Source organism: Oratosquilla oratoria, chromosome 9, assembly GCF_046742065.1.
Source record: "Oratosquilla oratoria isolate Oo_2021 chromosome 9, ASM4674206v1, whole genome shotgun sequence".
Taxonomy (NCBI): Eukaryota; Metazoa; Arthropoda; class Malacostraca; order Stomatopoda; family Squillidae; genus Oratosquilla; species Oratosquilla oratoria.
The window spans coordinates 78,932,075-78,950,100 of record NC_134785.1 but is presented as its reverse complement, the minus strand read 5'-3'; the positions used below and the strand labels follow the sequence as shown (position 1 = coordinate 78,950,100).

The following is an 18,026-nucleotide window of genomic DNA, read 5'->3' as shown; positions in this document are numbered from 1 at the left end:
CCTCAGGGCAGATTGTCGGCTGAAGTAAGTCCTCTGTACTCCCCCTGTATTATTCTTAAGTCATTTTTAACTCAGCTAGTGTGTCATGTAGTGTTGTGTAATTGTCTATGGTAGTGACGTGCGAGACCTAGACAATGTTTTCGTTGGTAAATAAAAAAAATAACGCATTAATTTCGCGGAATATTAGTCATAGCTTCGTGTTTGGTTCGATGTACATAATTCTAGCGATTAATAGGACTGGGCAGTTGGTTTTTGGATAGTGAGCATTATTGCTGTGTTGTTGCAGAAAACGTAGTTCGTTGTTATAAAAGTGTTTTTCATGGTGATTACTCTCGCGTACTGATTTTGAATTTTCCCATCAACTTACTGTTTCATTATTTTGTTTTCCTATTATACCGTCTATTTCTACTTGAATATATTTCTGCTACAATTATACTTTATACATATACTGAATTATATATTATTGTATATATATTATAGTACGTATATATATATGTATATATATATATATATATATATATATATATATATATATATTTATATACCTCCAAAGTACTAAATTATAAAATTTTCCTTGACTCCACCACCACAATCTAGTAACATTGGACTCTTGAGACACGCATGTGGCCAGTTGACGGAAAATGCTCAACTTAGCTTACCGTTCCTGCTAAATTGAGCTATTCCCGTAGACGCGCGTCTGGCCAGCTAGCGGAAAATGGTCAACTTAGCGGACCATTTCCGCTAAGTTGAGCATTTTCGTTATTGCTATTTGCAGTTCGCTAATTTGAGCTTCCGCTAAATTGAGATTCGTTAAATCGGGCCTCTACTGTATTAAGAGGCAGTCAGGATTGAAGGGTTGGGGAGACAAGGTTGATGAGTGCATGCTCACAATGAAAGGTGATTTTGCAAAACAAGTGAGATATGACAATCCAGTGAAAGGACAATGGCATGCACCACAACTGGACAGAGGTGTAATATGGTGCGATGCTAACAGCATAGCAACCAGAGTGGTCCTGGAAATAGGAAGTGTGGGAGTTGAGAATGGGGTGTGACAGCAAAAAAAAGGATGACTGCCATCACATTAACATATCTGAGTTGGATGCAGTCATAAAAGGGTTCAATTTGGCACTGAAATGGGAACTGTGAGTGATCAAATTTAGGAGAGACTCAATCACTGTGGCAGAATGGATCAAGTTGATGCTAACTGCTGAGAAGAGAGTATGCATCAATGGGGCAGCAGAGGTCATGATGAAACTGTGCCTTGGAATCTTGAAGCCGTTGATAGACAGGTTCAGCATGAAGGTGAGCATAATCCAAGTGCTGTTAGGAGAGAACATAGTGGATGTGTTAACCAAAGTAAAGAAATGTTAGCTCGGAGTGCTGGAAGAATAGGAAGAGGAAAAGGTTGAAGTGTGTGCAGTTGTTGTTGTTGTTGTCGTTCCCTGGACTGTCTGTCTGAGCAGTCCCGTCTCCCCAAGGAATGCTACAGCTGAAACTGGGTTTTCCCACAAATCCTTTATAGAGTGTATGTTGTGTTGTTTACGTGCATGATTGTTTATAATGCAGTCTTCCATTACGTGTTGTATGGTGTGGGGTGAAGTGTTACATCCTGGGCAGCTGTTCACAGTGCGGTCATCCAGCCTCTTCTGGTAGCTTAGAAGTGCTGGGTGGTGGCTGCACCGCAGTCTGGCCAAGTGGACTCTGTCCTTTTGTGGGAGAGAGGATTCAGAAGGGTGGATATCAGGGGGTCTGGCATGCAGCAGTGTGTTGTCTTTCAGTATGTTAATGGAGCGGTGAGTGATGTGATTATGAATATGTTTCCGGAGGCTGGTATTTGGTGGTTGTGGAGGAAGAGAAGAGAGTATTTGTGCGTAATAAAGGTCTTTGGGTGTTGTTTTAATGTTTCTTGGTGTGTGTGGGTGTTCTGCTATGTAGTGTAGCGGGTGTGATGTGTTTGTGGTGGTCCTTGACTTTGAGGACTTTTGTTCATGGTGTAAATGGTCTGGTGGTGTTGTATTTGTGCAGCCTGTAATTGTTTCTAGGGCTTTGTTTTGTATGATTTGAAGGGTGTTGTGGTGTGTCTCACTGAGATTAGGAGCCCATGCAGGACTCGCAAAATTCATTTGTTTTGTCCAAATGTCGTTCCAGTGATTGACTTAAGTGTGTTAAGTCTAGGTGTGCATTTGTTTTTTATGTTTGTGCTATGTTGTTTGAAAGACATGGATGTATTGTATGTTACACCAAGAATTTTCGGTGTGTTTGTGTGTGGTATTAGTGTTGTTGATGTAGAGATGAGGTATGTATTTGTGTTCTATTGTCCAGTTGGTGAGAAGTGTTGCTGTAGATTTGGTTGGAGCTATTTTGAGTCTGTTTGTGATGAACCATGTGTTGAGTGTATCAAGGTATGGCTGGATTATTTCTGCAGCTTTGTCTGTGTTATGATGTGTGCATGTGATTGTTATGTTGTCTGCATAGGAAGAGATTTGTATTTCTGAGTTGTCTGGTGTGGGTAAGTCATGCATGTATAGATTAAATAGTGTGGGGGATAGAACTGAGCCCTGTGGTACTCCATTCTTAATGTTTCTGATGTGCGATGATTGGCCATTATATGACACGTAAGCATTCCTACCTGCCAGATAATTGGCCAGCCATCTTTTGGTGTTATTGTGCATGTCTGTGTTATATATTTTATTTGTTAGGTTGTGGCGGGGGATAGCATCAAAAGCTTTACTAATGTCTAATGTTATGATAAGTGTTCTGTGGTGGGGCCTATCTGAATTGATGCCATCTAAAATTCTTTGTGTGAGGTTTATCAGAAGAGTGTTTGTGGAGTGTAGTGGCCTAAAACCGTGTTGTGAGTCAGCAAGGGGAATATGTGGTGTGACAAGTTTAAGTATTAGGCGTTCAATGACTTTAGAGGGGGTGCAGAGAAGTGTGATTGGGCAGTGCGATGTTGGGATTGTTGGGTCTTTGTTCGGTTTTGCAATGGTGATTATTTTATCATGCTTCCAGATGTCAGGTATAGTGTTGTGTGAATAGCTGTAGTTTGCAATGTTTGTGAGTGCGTGTATACCTTGTGGTCCAATGTGTTTTAGGTGGATGTTGCTTATGTTATCAGGGCCACAGGCAGATGAGTGCTTGAGATTATGTATTATGAGTTTTGTCTGACTGTCTATGAAGCGTGTATAGTCTGAGTCTATGGGGAAGTCTTTCTTACGTCAAATGGTGCGTCGGTCGTCGGGGTGAGAAGTGAGATGGCTTGTCTGTGCAAAATGACGTATGAGTGCGTTTGCTTGCTGTCTGTTTGAGGATAGATTATCTGTTGTTGTGATTATTGCTGCGTGAGAGCGTGTAGTGTTACTGTTGGATAGTGTAATGCTGTTGAGTGTTTTGTACAATTTGCTGGTGTTTGTTTTGTGATCAAGTGTATTGATAAAGTTTTGCCAATTTTGTGTTTTTTGTTTGTGTATTTTATTAGCAATCACAGTGTTTAGTGTTTGTATTTGGTCTGCTATGTTTTGAGGGATAGGTGTGGGGGTATCGTGTTTGAGTGTGTCACGTTGTCTGATGAGGTCTTGGATTTCTGGTGTGAAGTTGGGGTTGTGTGATTTTCTGTTGCCTCTAGGGATGTATCTCTTGTCTGCGTTTTGTATGATTGTATTAAAAGTGTGCACAGCATTGTTTATGTTTGTGATTGGTGTACTGTTAAGTGTTTCAAAATGTTGTTCTGTCTCTTAAGTAAAATCTTCCCAGTTAGCTCTCTTGTAATTGGTGTATGTGTGTCTGTGGCCAACTGGGGTGCATCTTATTTTGGTGGTGATGATGATTGGAAGGTGGTCAGAACCAAGGGTTCCAACCACTCTCCATGATGTTGTAGGAGTTAGGCAGGGGGAGCAGAAGGTGATATCAGGAGAGGAGGGAGTGTAGAGGGCTTGGTGTGGGATATGTGTATGATTATGTGTGTTGTTCATGATAGTCAATGTGTCAAACTGAGTCTGTATATCAAGCCCTCTGTCTGTGTCAGGGTTGTCGACATACCAGGCAGACGACTTGGCGTTGAAGTCACCACCCATGATCAGGTTGGGGATTGAGGCTAGTTGGCTAAATTGAGTGTGTGCAGTAGGATCCCCAGGTGCAGAGGAGTTACATGGGGTACATCACCTAGGCATTAACAGGTTGTTGTTCCTGGCCAGGAAAGGTGACCCGAATATAAAGAAGGAAGAAGTCCAGCAATCTGTGAGAACATGTATCTGTTGTCAATCAATAGATCCTGCCTCACACATGCAGTGGGTAAAATCAGCTTAGAAAAGAACTGGAGGATGTTAGTTGTTGACATAACTCACTGTTGATGGGGCATGTAACTGATGATGGTCAATTGTGGCCCAGGATGATTTGCCATTTGGTGGGAGCTGAAGATGGAGACAGGACAGGAAATTGCATGAGTGATGAATGAAATATTTCTGGAATGGGATCCAGTTGATGAAGTCCTGATGGAAAATGGCACCACATTTCAATCACAAATACTGAAAGAAATGCTGGATAAGTGGAGCATGAGATATTTCTTTAGGGCAGTTTACCAGCTGAGCGGAATGGGATAGTAGCACAACTTCTTTATAGAAAGAGCACTAATATTGCCTGTGGAGGCAGTTTTCTGGTTTAATGTGTCCCCTAGGTTGGGCCAAGATGAAGACTCAGTTCCATAGAGAGCTGCATTCAGATTGCTACTGGCCAATGTTGAAGAAGGAACTGCTTCAGTATAAGTGGGGGAGGTGGTATGGGTGAAACCAAAGGATAGTAAGTTTATCTCGCAGTGGACGAGAGGTGTTGTAATGGAGGTAAATTCACAGAACATTTCCATCGAGGGAGTGCCACAACATATCCTGGACCTTCATTGGGTAGTGGATGGCATAGAAAATGATGAAGAGTGTTGTGATGCGGTAGTGGATGGGGAAGCATTGCTTCAGCGACTGCAGTGTAACAGACATCTTCCAGGATGGTTGAAGGACTTCAAAGTAGATGGGAAGACAAAAAATAGGTTGATCTTGAGATCAAGAGGAGTGAACAGGTGTGAATAGGGTTAGTATGGTTGTGCATTTGGCACCCTTGGGATGGGGGCAAAGGTCACCTGTAGAATGTGAGGATGGGGCATTAGTCAAGGGGACATGACAATGTCAAACAAACGAGAGAAGAGAAAAGGAGTGAGTAAAAGAAGTGCAGTGGAGGAAATATAAATAATAGTTAAGCCTAAGTGATAGGATTCGACAGATATCATTAGTGAGACAGTAGTTAAAAGTGACGTTAGTGTGTCCTACAACAACGAAAAGAAGAGGGAAGAACAGCATTAAGGTAAGTGAATTGCACACCTCAGTCACATAAACCTATACACTTAACCCTCAATTTAACAGACAAATGCATGCAGACCCATGTTCGTTATTTGCAAAAGTCCTTTATTTGAAAATCGAGTCTGACCGTTACCAATACTGTACTGGATACTGGAAATAAGTCCGTTACGTAGAAAATTGCCCATTAGGTTTCGGCGTGCACATACATACATATACCAAGGCTTTTCCCCCTTACAAGGGAGGTAGGCAAAAAGGAAAAGGCATAAAATCATTCCCACCCATTCCATCCCTGAATACACTCCACACCCCTCCACCCTCCCTCTTATCTTAGCACCTCCTGGATGACGGGTCATCCCTGCACCCTGTCCACTGCCCTGGGTCAGAAGCAGTGTCACAAGACACAGCACATCCACAGCAAGGCTACTTCATTAAATCGGCGACCCCCCCTCTCCATCCCCCCATGCATAAAATGAGAAGACGGGGAGAAATCCCTTCGGGCTGCATCAAATTTGACATACATATTAGATATGTAATAAAGAGCTACAGTACATATGTATAAGATCTACTGGATCTACTGGTCAACAGTTGTACTGCAGTGCCACATTCAAAACGACTCTAGTGGACAAATTTTCATTTTACGGATTTTGTCCAGTACTATTTGACCATTACTACCGGACACCTATCGGACAAAAATTCATTTTACGGACTTTGTCCAGTACTCTTTGACTGTTACTACCGGACACCTATTGGACAATTTTCATTTTACGGACTTTGTCCAGTATTTGACTGTTACTACCGGACACCTGTCGGACAAATTTTCATTTCATGGACTTCGTCCGGAATTTCACTGTTACTACTAAATCGAAAGTCTGCAAACTCAAGGTCCACTTAATCGGGGGTTGAGTGTATAAAAATTTAGGTGCACATGGAAAACTTGAAGTAACATAATACTTGATCATTATTTTTCTCAGCTCAACTTTTTCAAGAGAAATCGTCCTCCACAAGGGTATGCCAGTGAAGGCGTCAGTGATGCTGAGGATATTGCATACCATAGTGCAAAAGATGATCCTCCTTGTACCAGACAGTCACTTACACCAGAAGAGGAGGAAGGAGATGATGTGCATTCTGACTGGAAGTAAATGTATCCACTGTGGTTCTTCAGGAGAAATTTACTGATGTCACTTTGTGAGGAGAAAAGAGCAGGAAACAAGCTTTATTTACTGTACACTGGCTAGTCAAAAAGTCAAGGGATTATTCCTAAATCTGTAGACAAGATTGTTCCTAGGCCCCCCTAAGATATGCCATTAGATCAGTGTTTCTCAACCAGGGTTCCCCAGAACCCTAAGGTTCTGCAAAAGGTCCCTAAGGGTTCTGCGAGAACAAGTGAGATAAGCTAATGCACTTTTAATTTTTTATTTGATGTAATTAAACATGCACGACATATTCTTGGTTATTGTAATACAGTGAGACCTCTCATTAACGGACGTTAATTTGCTGTGTTTGCGGTGTTTTCGCTGTATTTTCGGTGTTTTTGGTGCTGTTGTTTAGTGAGTGCAATCACTATGCCACCCAAAAACACCGAAAACACAGCAAAAACACCGCAAACACAGCTAATTAGCGTCCGTTAATGAGAGGTCTCACTGTAATATAATATAGACATCATCCTATCTGATTTATGATGAAAATAAAAGTAGAACTTTTTTTTTTTTTTTTTCACAGGGGTTCCTTGAGACATGCAATTTATTCTAAAGGTTATGCAAAAGTAAAAAGGTTGAGAAATGCTGCATTAGATTAATAGTATATGGCAGTGTATTTATAGTAAACTGTAGCATTTTATTGATTAAAGGGTAACCACCATGCCCAGGTACAACTTTCATAATGTTATCTATTTTCATGAGAATCATGTTTATTTATTTATTTTATTTTTATTTTTTTATTTTTTATTTTTTTCTATTTTTTATCTCAAAAGTAATTTGTGAGGGATTTTTTTTTTTAAATATTTGTTGTCTACTAATTTGCATTCTAAAACACAGCATACAGTGCCATCTCTTGGTATTGGTTCTGATGACATCATGGTTTGTGTATCAACCCAAGCCATCTCGGTTAATACTGTCATCCTGTAGCAAAACAGACAATTCCTTCAGCAATGTAGAGTATTTCATTGTCTTTTGTGAGTAGTCTTGACTCCCTGAATATCTCTGACAACAGACAAGATGTGTGAATAAACAGTATATTTATGGGCTATCAATTTGAACTGAAATATCTCTGAAGAAGATTTCATATTGGTGCATCATTGGTACTTACTTATGTACATTTAGGTTCTACAATGCTATCATTGGGCACTTAAAAAATCAAGAGTAATATATGTGACACATTCAGTATTTTTACAGTGTGCTCATACACAAAATACTCTATATTCATACTATGCTTCTTCAGTGTCACAAAACCTTCGTAAACAATTATTTCTACAATGTAATACAGTGTGCCAATAAAAAAGTTAATTATGGTGATTTGTTACTACCATGGAAAACTAATTATTAGATATATTATTTTGGATTGTTTACACACTGTATAGAAATGAAAGCTTCATTACAAGTATTTCTAAGAACATATGAATGTGTTACAGTAAATGACTAAGTGTTTTTTGCAATTATTCCTATACTGCATACCCAATCTTCTGTCTTGTTTTGTTTTATTTTCCCTTGTGTTATATTTATTCTAATTTTCCCTTTTGTTATATTTATTCTATGTAATTTCTTTGTTATTCACTTATTATTTCTCCTGGTTTTATATTTTAAGCTTATTGATCTGACAAATTTAATTAAGAAAAAAAATCATAATTTGTTATACATACATGTATATATATATATATACATATATATATATATATATATATATATATATAAATGGCCTTTAAAAAAGGCCATTTATTATTATTGTAATATTGTAAGAATTTAGCTCCCATATACATTCTGTATGTGAATTATATCATTGTTGCTGAGTGGTTATAATAAGCTTTCTTCTGCCTTTCTCTCTGAGTTCTATATGTTGTTTATATATCATTATTCTCTGCCTCTTTTCTTCTCAATTCTGTATTTTTCTAAGTAGTTTTTTTCTTCATTTTCATAATTTCTAAATTTTATGTTAAATAGTCTGAGGCACTTGACATGATCACCATTCATCAAATAGTTGGAGAAACTTTCAACTTACTAAGGTCAATGAAAGTGGCTTTTGACTATTTGGATGAGGAAATGGTCAAGAAAATATTAGTTACACTGATAAGACCAAAATTGGAGTATGCTGCGACACTATGGACAACCAATACTAAAAAGAATATTAAAAAATTAGAATAAAAAGAGCAATGACAAAGATGGCACCAACACTCTCCAAATTGACATATGAACAAAGATTGTCCAATTTAGAACTACCAACTCTGGAATAAAGGAGAGAAAGGGGAGATCTACTGCCTATTTATAGAATTATGAAAGGAATGGAAGTCCTAGATAGAGATTATTTATTAAAGTGGGACAAGAGAAAAACAAGAGGACATGAAAAGAAACTCAAAAAGGATAGTTATAGAAGAGATCTGAAAAAGAATAGCTTCTCACACAGAGTGGTGGATATCTGGAATAAATTAGATAAGGCAACAGTGTGTGCAAATACTATTCAAGAATTTAAGAACAAACTTGATGCTGAAAGATACAAAGACAGGTCACTATGAGTACTCCCTTCCCGTATAATACAACTAGATAAAACTGGGTAAATCCAATGACAATGCATGAAGAATGAGCACAATTCGTGACATTACTGCAGAGTAGAAGGCACCACAGGTAGATTTTATGAGAATACCCAAAGCAGATGACATTTTGGCCATAAGATCAGTAATTTCAAATTGAAAATAAAATAAAGTTTTTGTGTAACAAGGAGGACGGGAGGAAATAGAAGGTAGGGTAGTGAGTGGTGGGATGAGGAAGCAAAGAAGGGTGTAGAAGAGAAGAAGCAGGCTTTCATAGATTGGTTACAAATTAGGACAAGGGAATTGTATGAGGGGTACCAAGTAAAGAGAAGGGAAGTAAAGCATAAGATTAAGGAGGCAAAGAGGAGAGCAGATGTGAAATGGGGTAAGAGTATGACAGAAAATTTTGAAAGTAATAAAAAGATGTTTTGGAAAGAAATTAAGAGAGGAAGAGGAGGCGAATCAAGTAGAGAAGAAAAGGTAAAAGGTGCAGATGGAGAGATAATAATGGAAGAGAAGGTAGTGAGAGGAAGGTGGGCAGAGTATTTTAGGGAGTTGCTAAATGTGAAGGAGGATAGGGAGGGAAAGGTAGTTGCAGTGGGAAGCGCTAAGAAAATGACAGTGATAAGTGAGGAAAATGGAGGAGAAATAAGGAAAGATAAAGTGAAAGCAGCTGTTAAGATGATGAAAGCAGGTAAGGCACCTGGTCTGGATGGATGCCATGCAGAATGTCTGAAGAAAGGAGGTACAGTTATGGTGGACTGGCTGGTGAGGTTATTTAATGTTTGTTTAAGAGAGGGTAGAGGACTGGAGGAGTGCCTGTATAGTTCCACTTTACAAGGGAAAGGGGGACAAGTGTGAATGTAGTAGTTTCAGAGGGATCAGCTTGTTGAGTGTAGTTGGGAAGGCTTATGGGAGGGTCTTGATTGAGAGGATTAGGAGAGGAACAGAGTGAGTAATTAGTGAGGAACAGTGTGGTTTTAGAACAGGTAGGGGATGTTTAGATAAGATTTTTGTGGTAAGACAGATATGTGAGAAAGCTATATTAAAAGGTAAGCTGTTTTCTGGGCTTTTATGGATATGGAAAAGGCTTATGACAGGGTAGACAGGAATGCACTGTGGGAAGTATTGCAGATATATGGGATAGGAAGAAGGCTGTTAAGAGTAGTCAAGAGTTTTTACGAGAGTAGGATTAGAAATGGAGAGAGTGAATGGTTTGAGGTAGAGGTGGGACTTTGTCAGTGATGTGTCATGTTACCCTGGCTGTTCAATCTATACATAGATGGGGTAGTGCGAGAGGTGAATGCAAGGGTAGTGGGTAGGGGGTTGGAGATGGTTAAAGAAAATGGAGAGAAGTGGGAGATAATCCAGCTGTTGTTTGCTGACAACACTGTGCATATAGCAGGATCAGAGGAGGGATTGAGGAAGTTAGTGACAGAGTTTGGGAAGGTGTGTGAAAGAAGGAAATTGAAGATAAATGTGGGTAAAAGTAAGGTGATGAGATGTACGAGGGGAGAGAGTGGCAGCAGGCTGGAAGCAAGTATTAAGGGAGAGAGACTGGATGAAATGAATAGTTTTAGATACTTGGGTGCAAGTGTGGCAGGAAAGGGAGGAGTGGGGGGTGGAGGTAGAATGTAGATTGAGAGAAGTGAGTAAATACCTTGGTGGATTAAAAAGTGTAATGAGAAATAGACATTTGGGAATGGATGCTAAAAGGAGATTGTATTTACCTACATAGTTGTGTTTTGCGGGAAGGGGAGCTATGCTCGTGGTGTCCCGCCTTTGTATCTCGCAGTGTCTAGTTTGCTTTTAAACTCATGAATGGTTTTTGCGCATACTATTTCATTATCCAGTTTGTTCCAAGTGTCCAAAACTCTATGTGGAAAACTGTTTTTCTTCAGTTCTCTTCTATAGCTATGTTTTTTTATTTTCTTTCCATGTCCTCTTGTGTTTCTCTTGTCCCAGTTTAGTAAGTCCTCTCTATCGAGTATCTCGGTGGCTTTCATGATTCTGTAGATGGTCAGTAGGTCACCTCTCTCTCTTCTTTGCTCCAGCGTCAGTAACTCCAGTTTAGCCAGTCTCTCCTCATATGATAGGTTTGCAAGTGCAGGTGCCATTTTTGTTGCTGCTCTCTGGATTCTTTCTATTTTCTTTATATTCTTTTTGGTACTGGGTGACCACAATGTCGCCGCATACTCTAGTCTAGGCCTTATCAATGTAACCAATGTAACCTTTTATCATATCTTCATCCAAGTATGCAAATGCCACTTTTATTGATCTTAGCAAGTTGAAAACTTCCCCGACAATTCTGTTAATCTCTTTATCATAGGACAAGTCATTTGTGATAATTACCCCCAAATCTTTTTCGGATCCTACTTTCTTTACCTCCTTGGTTCCAATTGTATATTTTCCTGATATTCTGTTTTTGCTTTTTCCAAACTCCATTATGCTACACTTCTTAGTATTAAAGTCTACTTCCCATTTCTGACTCCAGTTCCATACCTTATTCAGGTCTTCCTGCAGTGCTTCACAGTCCTTATCAGTTTCTACTTTCCTTAACAGTTTGGCATCGTCTGCAAAGAAGCTCATGTAACATTTCACATCCTCATCCATGTCATTCACATAGATAGCAAACATTATTGGTGCCAATACAGATCCTTGCGGTACTCCACTGATCACTTCTTTCCGATCTGAATGTTTATCCCTGAGCACTACTCTCATCTTTCTACCAGTCCTCCATGCATTTTAGTAGGTTCCCTTGTATTCCTCCTATGTGTTCCAGTTTTTTTTAGTAATTTTCTGTGTGGTACTTTGTCAAAAGCTTTTTGCAAATCTAGGAAGGCACAATCAGCCCATCCATTTCTTTCTTGCACTATGTCTATTAGTCTTGAGTAGAAGCATATTAAGTTTGTGGTGCATGATCTTCCTTGTCTGAACCCAAATTGTCTTGGGTTTATGTTGGGTCCTTGCTCTAAGGACGTACAGTGACTGGCCAATTAATGCCCGCGCGCCTACTTATATAGGTGGCGCCGAGGGAAAACGTATTGTACCCACCCAACATCCCCCCTCCAAGATAATGTGTGCTTAACAAGAACACATTGAGCTGACGAATATTACGTACCGCAGGCCACAAGGCACAAGGAAACGAAAGTGGCCAGGTATACAAAGAAACAAAATAGAATACAGTTCCAGTGACAAACTGTGAGTGTAACGGGACAGTGTCCGTTATACATTACAATGGGCATACATTACATTAGAAATAGTCATTTAGCCACCCTGGGCGCTTCGTTTGTCTTCTCATGCGTTGCTGGGGTGGGGGAGGAGTTGATGGGGGCTCGGTTGTTAAGGTCACCTCGTTCCGTGCCTCTAGTAGTGCTCGCGCGGAAGTAGGCCTAAGGTGTTTCCTGTTCCTGAGGCTAATGCGGCCACTCCCGTCGAGCCTGATGGTGTATTACCTGTGAGGGAGCGCCTCCACTACCAGGCCCGTGCGATCCCACACATCGGATGCCTGGTTCTGAACCCTCACGCGGGTACCGGGGGCCAGGGGTTGAAGGTGTCTGGGTGTGCTATTGGCCATCAGGGTGTTGCCAGCCTCCCCCATCTGCACCTCTCTCTGGCTAAGCGTTCCGCCCCAGTGCCTGTCCACCCTAAGGTGCCAACGGGCCGTGGGCACCCCGTCGCGCAGCTGTCTGCCGGCGGCAAGTTGGGCGGGAGACTTGTTTATTGTTCGCAGTGGAGTGTTGAGGTACTGGAGCAAAGCGAGGGAGGCTTTATCGGTGTCCAATGTCCCACCGCCGCCCGTGTTGGCTTTGATAATTCTCTTGGCTGATTTTACTGCCGCCTCTGCTCGCCCGTTCGACTGGGGGTACTGTGCTGACGATAGGCGTGCTGTGACGCCCCAGTCCCTAAGAAATTCAGCCATTTCCTCCCTCGCCAGGTTCGTACCTCCGTCGGTGGACAGTTGTTCCGGGGCACCCCATCGCGTGAAGTAACGCCTCAATTGGGTTTTGATTCTTTGCGATGTGGCACCGGAGGGGAAGTGGGTAAGCTCCAGCCAACCAGTGAGCCTGTCGGCGTACGCCATGTAAGTGTTTCCCTCGTGCTGGAACATGTCTGCCACTGTAGACTGGAACGGGTATTCCGGGGGCGGTGTGATGACGAGTGTCTCCGCGGGCTGCGAGGGGGCGTATGTTTCGCATGACGTGCAGGATGCCCTGTAGTGCTGCAGGTCTCCCTCCATTCCGGGCCAGTATACGCATTGCCTTGGCCTCCGCAGCATCGAGTCTAGGCTCTGGTGCCCGGCGTGTAAGTTCGCAGCCACCTGTGGGCGGAGGGGCTCTGGGATCACGAGGCGTACACACCCCTGTTCGAATGTGTACGTCACCAGGTCCTGGATAACTACCAGCCTGTCTCTTACGCCATAGAACGGGCGCAGGCAGGTCACCTCTTGTGATTTGTGTTGGTGCCAGTCCGCGGCTAGCACTTTGGCCAGCAGTAGTTGGTACACGGGGTCGTTGGCGGCGATCTTTCTCACCGCTGACTCATCCAGGATGTGACCCTCGTATCCGGCTGTGGCAATCACCGCAGCTGCAATTGCTTCGGCGAGGTCCTCGTCCAGGTCCGCATCAACGTCCGATGGGGGGCTTCTGAGAGCCGGGTACCTGGATAGAAAGTCCGCCGCGGCGTTTCTCTTCCCGGGCAGGTATTTGACCTGGAAGCGGTACTGCAACGTTTGCTCCTTTAGCCGGAAGAGCCTCTGACAGAGCTCTGTCCCCCAAGAGCTTGGTGAGGGGGCGGTGGTCGGTGACAATTGTGAGGTTCGGGCATCCCAACAAGAACAGCCTGGCTTTCTGGAGGCACCACCCCACGGCTAAAGCTTCTCCCTCTACTGCGGCGTAGCCAGCCTCACCAGCAGTGAGGTGGCGGCTGCCGCACAGGGCCAGGCGCCAGCCCGCCTTGCAGCAGAAGGGGGCAACAGCGGATGAGCAGTGGCAGTACTGCTGCAGGATGACGAATCCGATACCTTCCCTGCTCCAGTCCGTGATGGCTATTGTCGGGCGTGTCTTGTCGTAGTACGCCAGGCCGTCCTTGGCCAGCTGGCATATGGTGTCCTGGGCTCGACAAAACTTTTCTTGCAGTTGCTCGTCCCAATATACCGATCTGCCACATGTTTTTTTCAGGAGCTCCCTGATGTCGTTCATGATTGGGGCCGTGGTGAGGAAGGGGGCGAGCTGGTTCACGAACCCGTACCACGACCTGATGTCTGAGATGGAGGGCTTGTCTGGCATGCTGAAGTTCTTGATGGCCGCGAGGCATTCATCCGTGGGTTTATATTCATCCCAGCCCAGACAGAAGCCCACGCAATCGACTTCCCTCCGAGCGAACTGAAATTTCTCCGGCTTCAGCGTAATCCCCTTGGCTGCACATGTCGACAGGAACTCGTAAGTGTGCCAGAAAGCCTCCTCGATGCTGCTGTCGTAGAGGAGGGTATCGTCGACACACTTGTACTTCCTCGTAATGCCCTGAATGGCATCGTCAAAACGCTTGGTGTACGCGTCGCCGGCGGAGCAGTGGCCCATGGGAGTACGGCAGTACCTGAACCTTCCCCATGGGGTGATGAAAGTGGTGAGACTGCGGCTTTCCTTGTCCAGTTCAACCTGGTGGTACCCCCAATAGGCGTCTGCTACTGTCTTGAAGGAGTGCTTGGGGACTCCAGAAACCATGTCAAAGGGAGCGGGGGTGTGGTGCGTCTCCCTTCGGCACGCGGCGTTGAGGCGCTGATAGTCCACAGTGCGCCGAGGTTGGCCAGACTTCTTGGGCACCACCACCATGCGGGCGCACCACTCCGTGGGCTCCCCTGCCGGGACGGGCTCGATGACGCCCCGCCTGATGTCTTCTAGCTGGGCCTTCACCTCGTCCTCCCAGTGCCTCGGCACCGACGCCGGTCTGTGGCAGGCGTGGGGGATGGCGTTGGGTGCCAGGTGGATGTGGTGGGGCTCGCCCTCCATCACCGGTAGAGGATTCCTGGTGGTGTTGAGGGTTGGGGCCGAGAAGTGTTGTAGCAGCCACTCCTCCAACCGTTTCGCGTGCTCCTCATGTGACGGAAATGGTATTGTCTCAGGCCGGCCGGGAGTGGTGGGGGAAGCTGGCGGGCACTAATCCCAGCTCCTGGCACGCGCTGAGCGACAGGAACAGCGACTTAGCAGAGGGTATGATGTATACGTCTTGCTCTGCTGCAAGGCCGCCCAAGGATATGGTGCACCGGCACGATCCGAGGCATTGTAGTGGCAGGTCTGCCACGTCCCGCAAGGCCGCCTGCCCCCGCAGCTGCGCGGGGATCTTGAGCAATCGTAGGTACTTGAGAACTCACTGCGCCATGTTGTGTCCTTGCTCTAAGGACGTACAGTGACTGGGCAGGTAATGCTAGTCTAGTCTATTAAATTCGGGAGTGAAGCTCCCACGGGCTTTTAAAGTGAGCCCGTTTGGAGGGTGATTTGTACATATGAGTGTGTGTGGGCCCAACCACACACTCATACATTCACAAGATGTGCACACGCATACAAAATGCGCATGCACATCTCAATGAATGCACCCTTCAAAATATAGCTGAATATTGATATTAGTGATGACATCTAACGTATATAATGTAAAGGAAGGGGGGTTGATTCAATGTATGAGTGTGTGTGGCTTTGGCCACAAGCACTCATACATACATTAGATGTGCATACGTATGCGATATACGTATGCACATCGCTATGAATCACCCTTCCGGACAGAGAGACATATATGTAAAAATTGGAGGTGGGGGGGTGATTCAATGTATGAGTGTGTGTGGCCTTGGCCACACACACTCATACATACATTAGATGTGCATAGGCATGCAGTATACGTATGCACATCGCCATGAATTCACCCTCCCGGACATGAACATACATATGAAAATTAAAGGGGGGGCTGACACTCCACCAGCCAACGCAGTTCAAACAGACTTAAGTGGCTGCATAGGCGGCGCACAAGACCCTCAGATGTTGTCGGAGGCCCTCTCCTCAGAAAAGCAGTTGCGGGGCAATGCTTGAGCCCGCACACCTAGTTATATAGGTGGCGCCGAGGGAAAACGTATTGTACCCACCCAACAGTTTATTATGTTGTTGTCTTCCAGATGTTTTACCCATCTATTCTTGATAATTTTCTCACAAATTTTGGCTATAGTGCTTGTTAGAGATACTGGCCTATAGTTGGTGGGTTCTTCCTTGTTTCCTCCTTTATATATTTGTACACTGTTAGCATTTTTCCAGTCTTTAGGTATCTTTCCTTCTTTGAGCGAGCTATTTATTATGTTGTGTATTTTGTCCATTAGTTCTTCTTTGCATTCCTTTAGAATCCAATTTGCAATACCATCCGGGCCATGTGATTTTCTGATGTCAAGTTTTGATAGGTGTTCTGATATTTCTTTTTGTGTTGTAAACTCACTCATGTGGGAGATTGCTTGCTATTACCTTTGTCCCAATTTTGTATTTTCTCTCTGGTGAAGACAGATTTAAAATGATTGTTTATGACTTCGGCCACTTCTAATTCTTTTGTGTATACTATATTTCCTTGGCGTAGTTTCACCATTTCCTGTTTGTTTTTAAGTTTACATACATACATATACCAAGGCTTCTTCCCCCTTACAAGGGGGGTAGCCAAAAAGAAAAAGGCATAAAATCATTCCCACCCATTCCATCCCTGAATACACTCCACACCCCTCCACCCTCCCTCATATCTTAGCACCTCCTGAATGACGGGTCATCCCTGCACCTTGTCCACTGCCCTGGGTCAGAAGCAGTGTCGCAAGACACAGCACATCCACAGCAAGGCCGCTTCATTAAATCGGCAACCCCCCCCCCTCTCCGTTCCCCCATTGCATAAAATGAGAGGACGGGGAGAAATCCCTTCGGGCTGCATCAAATTTTGCTCACACATACTACCTCACCCCCCACCTCATGCAATCACATCATCCATATACAACCATTCTCCATTCACCCCTGTCTTCTGTCCTCTCCCGTCCTTCCTCAACAGACATTCCCCTCTTCCCCAAAGCCCCCTTCACTCCATCCATCCACCTCATCCTAGGACGTCCCCTCCTGTTCACTCCCTCCACATCTGCCTTCCACACCTCTTTTACTAGTCTTTCTTCACTCATTCTTTCCATGTGTCCAAACCATCCTAATATTCTTTCATCAACCCTATCTCCTAGCTCCTTTTCCACCCCTGTTCTCCTCACCTCCTCATTTCTCACTCTATCCAGCCTAGTAACCCCCATCATACTTCTCAGACACATATCGATAGAATAGTTTGGGTTGATGTTTGCATTTATCTATAATATCCTTTTCATGGTTCCTTTTCTCCTCTCTTCTCACATTAACATACTCATTTCTATAGTTTATATAAATTTGCCATTTACTAGGTTTTTTATCTTTTCTCCACCTTTTCCAAGCTTTGTCCCTTCTGTATTTTGCCTCACTGCATCTTTTGTTGAACCAACATTTGATGCACTCTCTCGCTATTGTCTTGATACATGCCTGTTTACCCCTTCATTGTAATTTTCCATCAAGATATTCCATTTCTCATCCACTTTTGTCTCTTCCATATAGAATTTTTCCCAGTTTGCATTCCAGAAGAATATCTTTAGTTTTGCGAAGTCCGTTTTGTTGTACATCAATCTTCCTTGCCTATGCTTTTCATTTCTCTCCATGTCTATTTCTTCCTTTAGTACAGTTTTGATGAGTATATGGTCACTCTTTCCAATTGGTGTCTTGTAATGGATTTTGTCCACAATTTCAGGTTCTGTTGTAAATATTAAATCTAGATTTGATGGCTCTTCGTTACTTCTGTATCTGTTGTTTTCACTGACCCATTAGGTCATTGTGTATTCCATGGTGTCCAGCAGTACATTACCCCACAAGTCC

General features: G+C 43.4%; 1 protein-coding gene across 2 annotated transcripts in view; it reads left to right on the top strand.

Moving 5' to 3' along the window:
• The window catches only part of LOC143028637 (integrin alpha-IIb-like), a 641,228-nt gene extending 633,150 nt beyond the window's left edge, over positions 1 to 8,078 (top strand). For both annotated transcript variants that reach the window (XM_076191051.1, XM_076191050.1), the window contains exon 26: positions 6,314 to 8,078. In XM_076191051.1, coding sequence (XP_076047166.1) covers positions 6,314 to 6,481 — 168 coding nt within the window. In that variant the 3' untranslated portion in view covers positions 6,482 to 8,078. The remainder of the gene's footprint in view (positions 1 to 6,313) is intronic.
• The last annotated feature ends 9,948 nt before the right edge of the window (positions 8,079 to 18,026 follow it).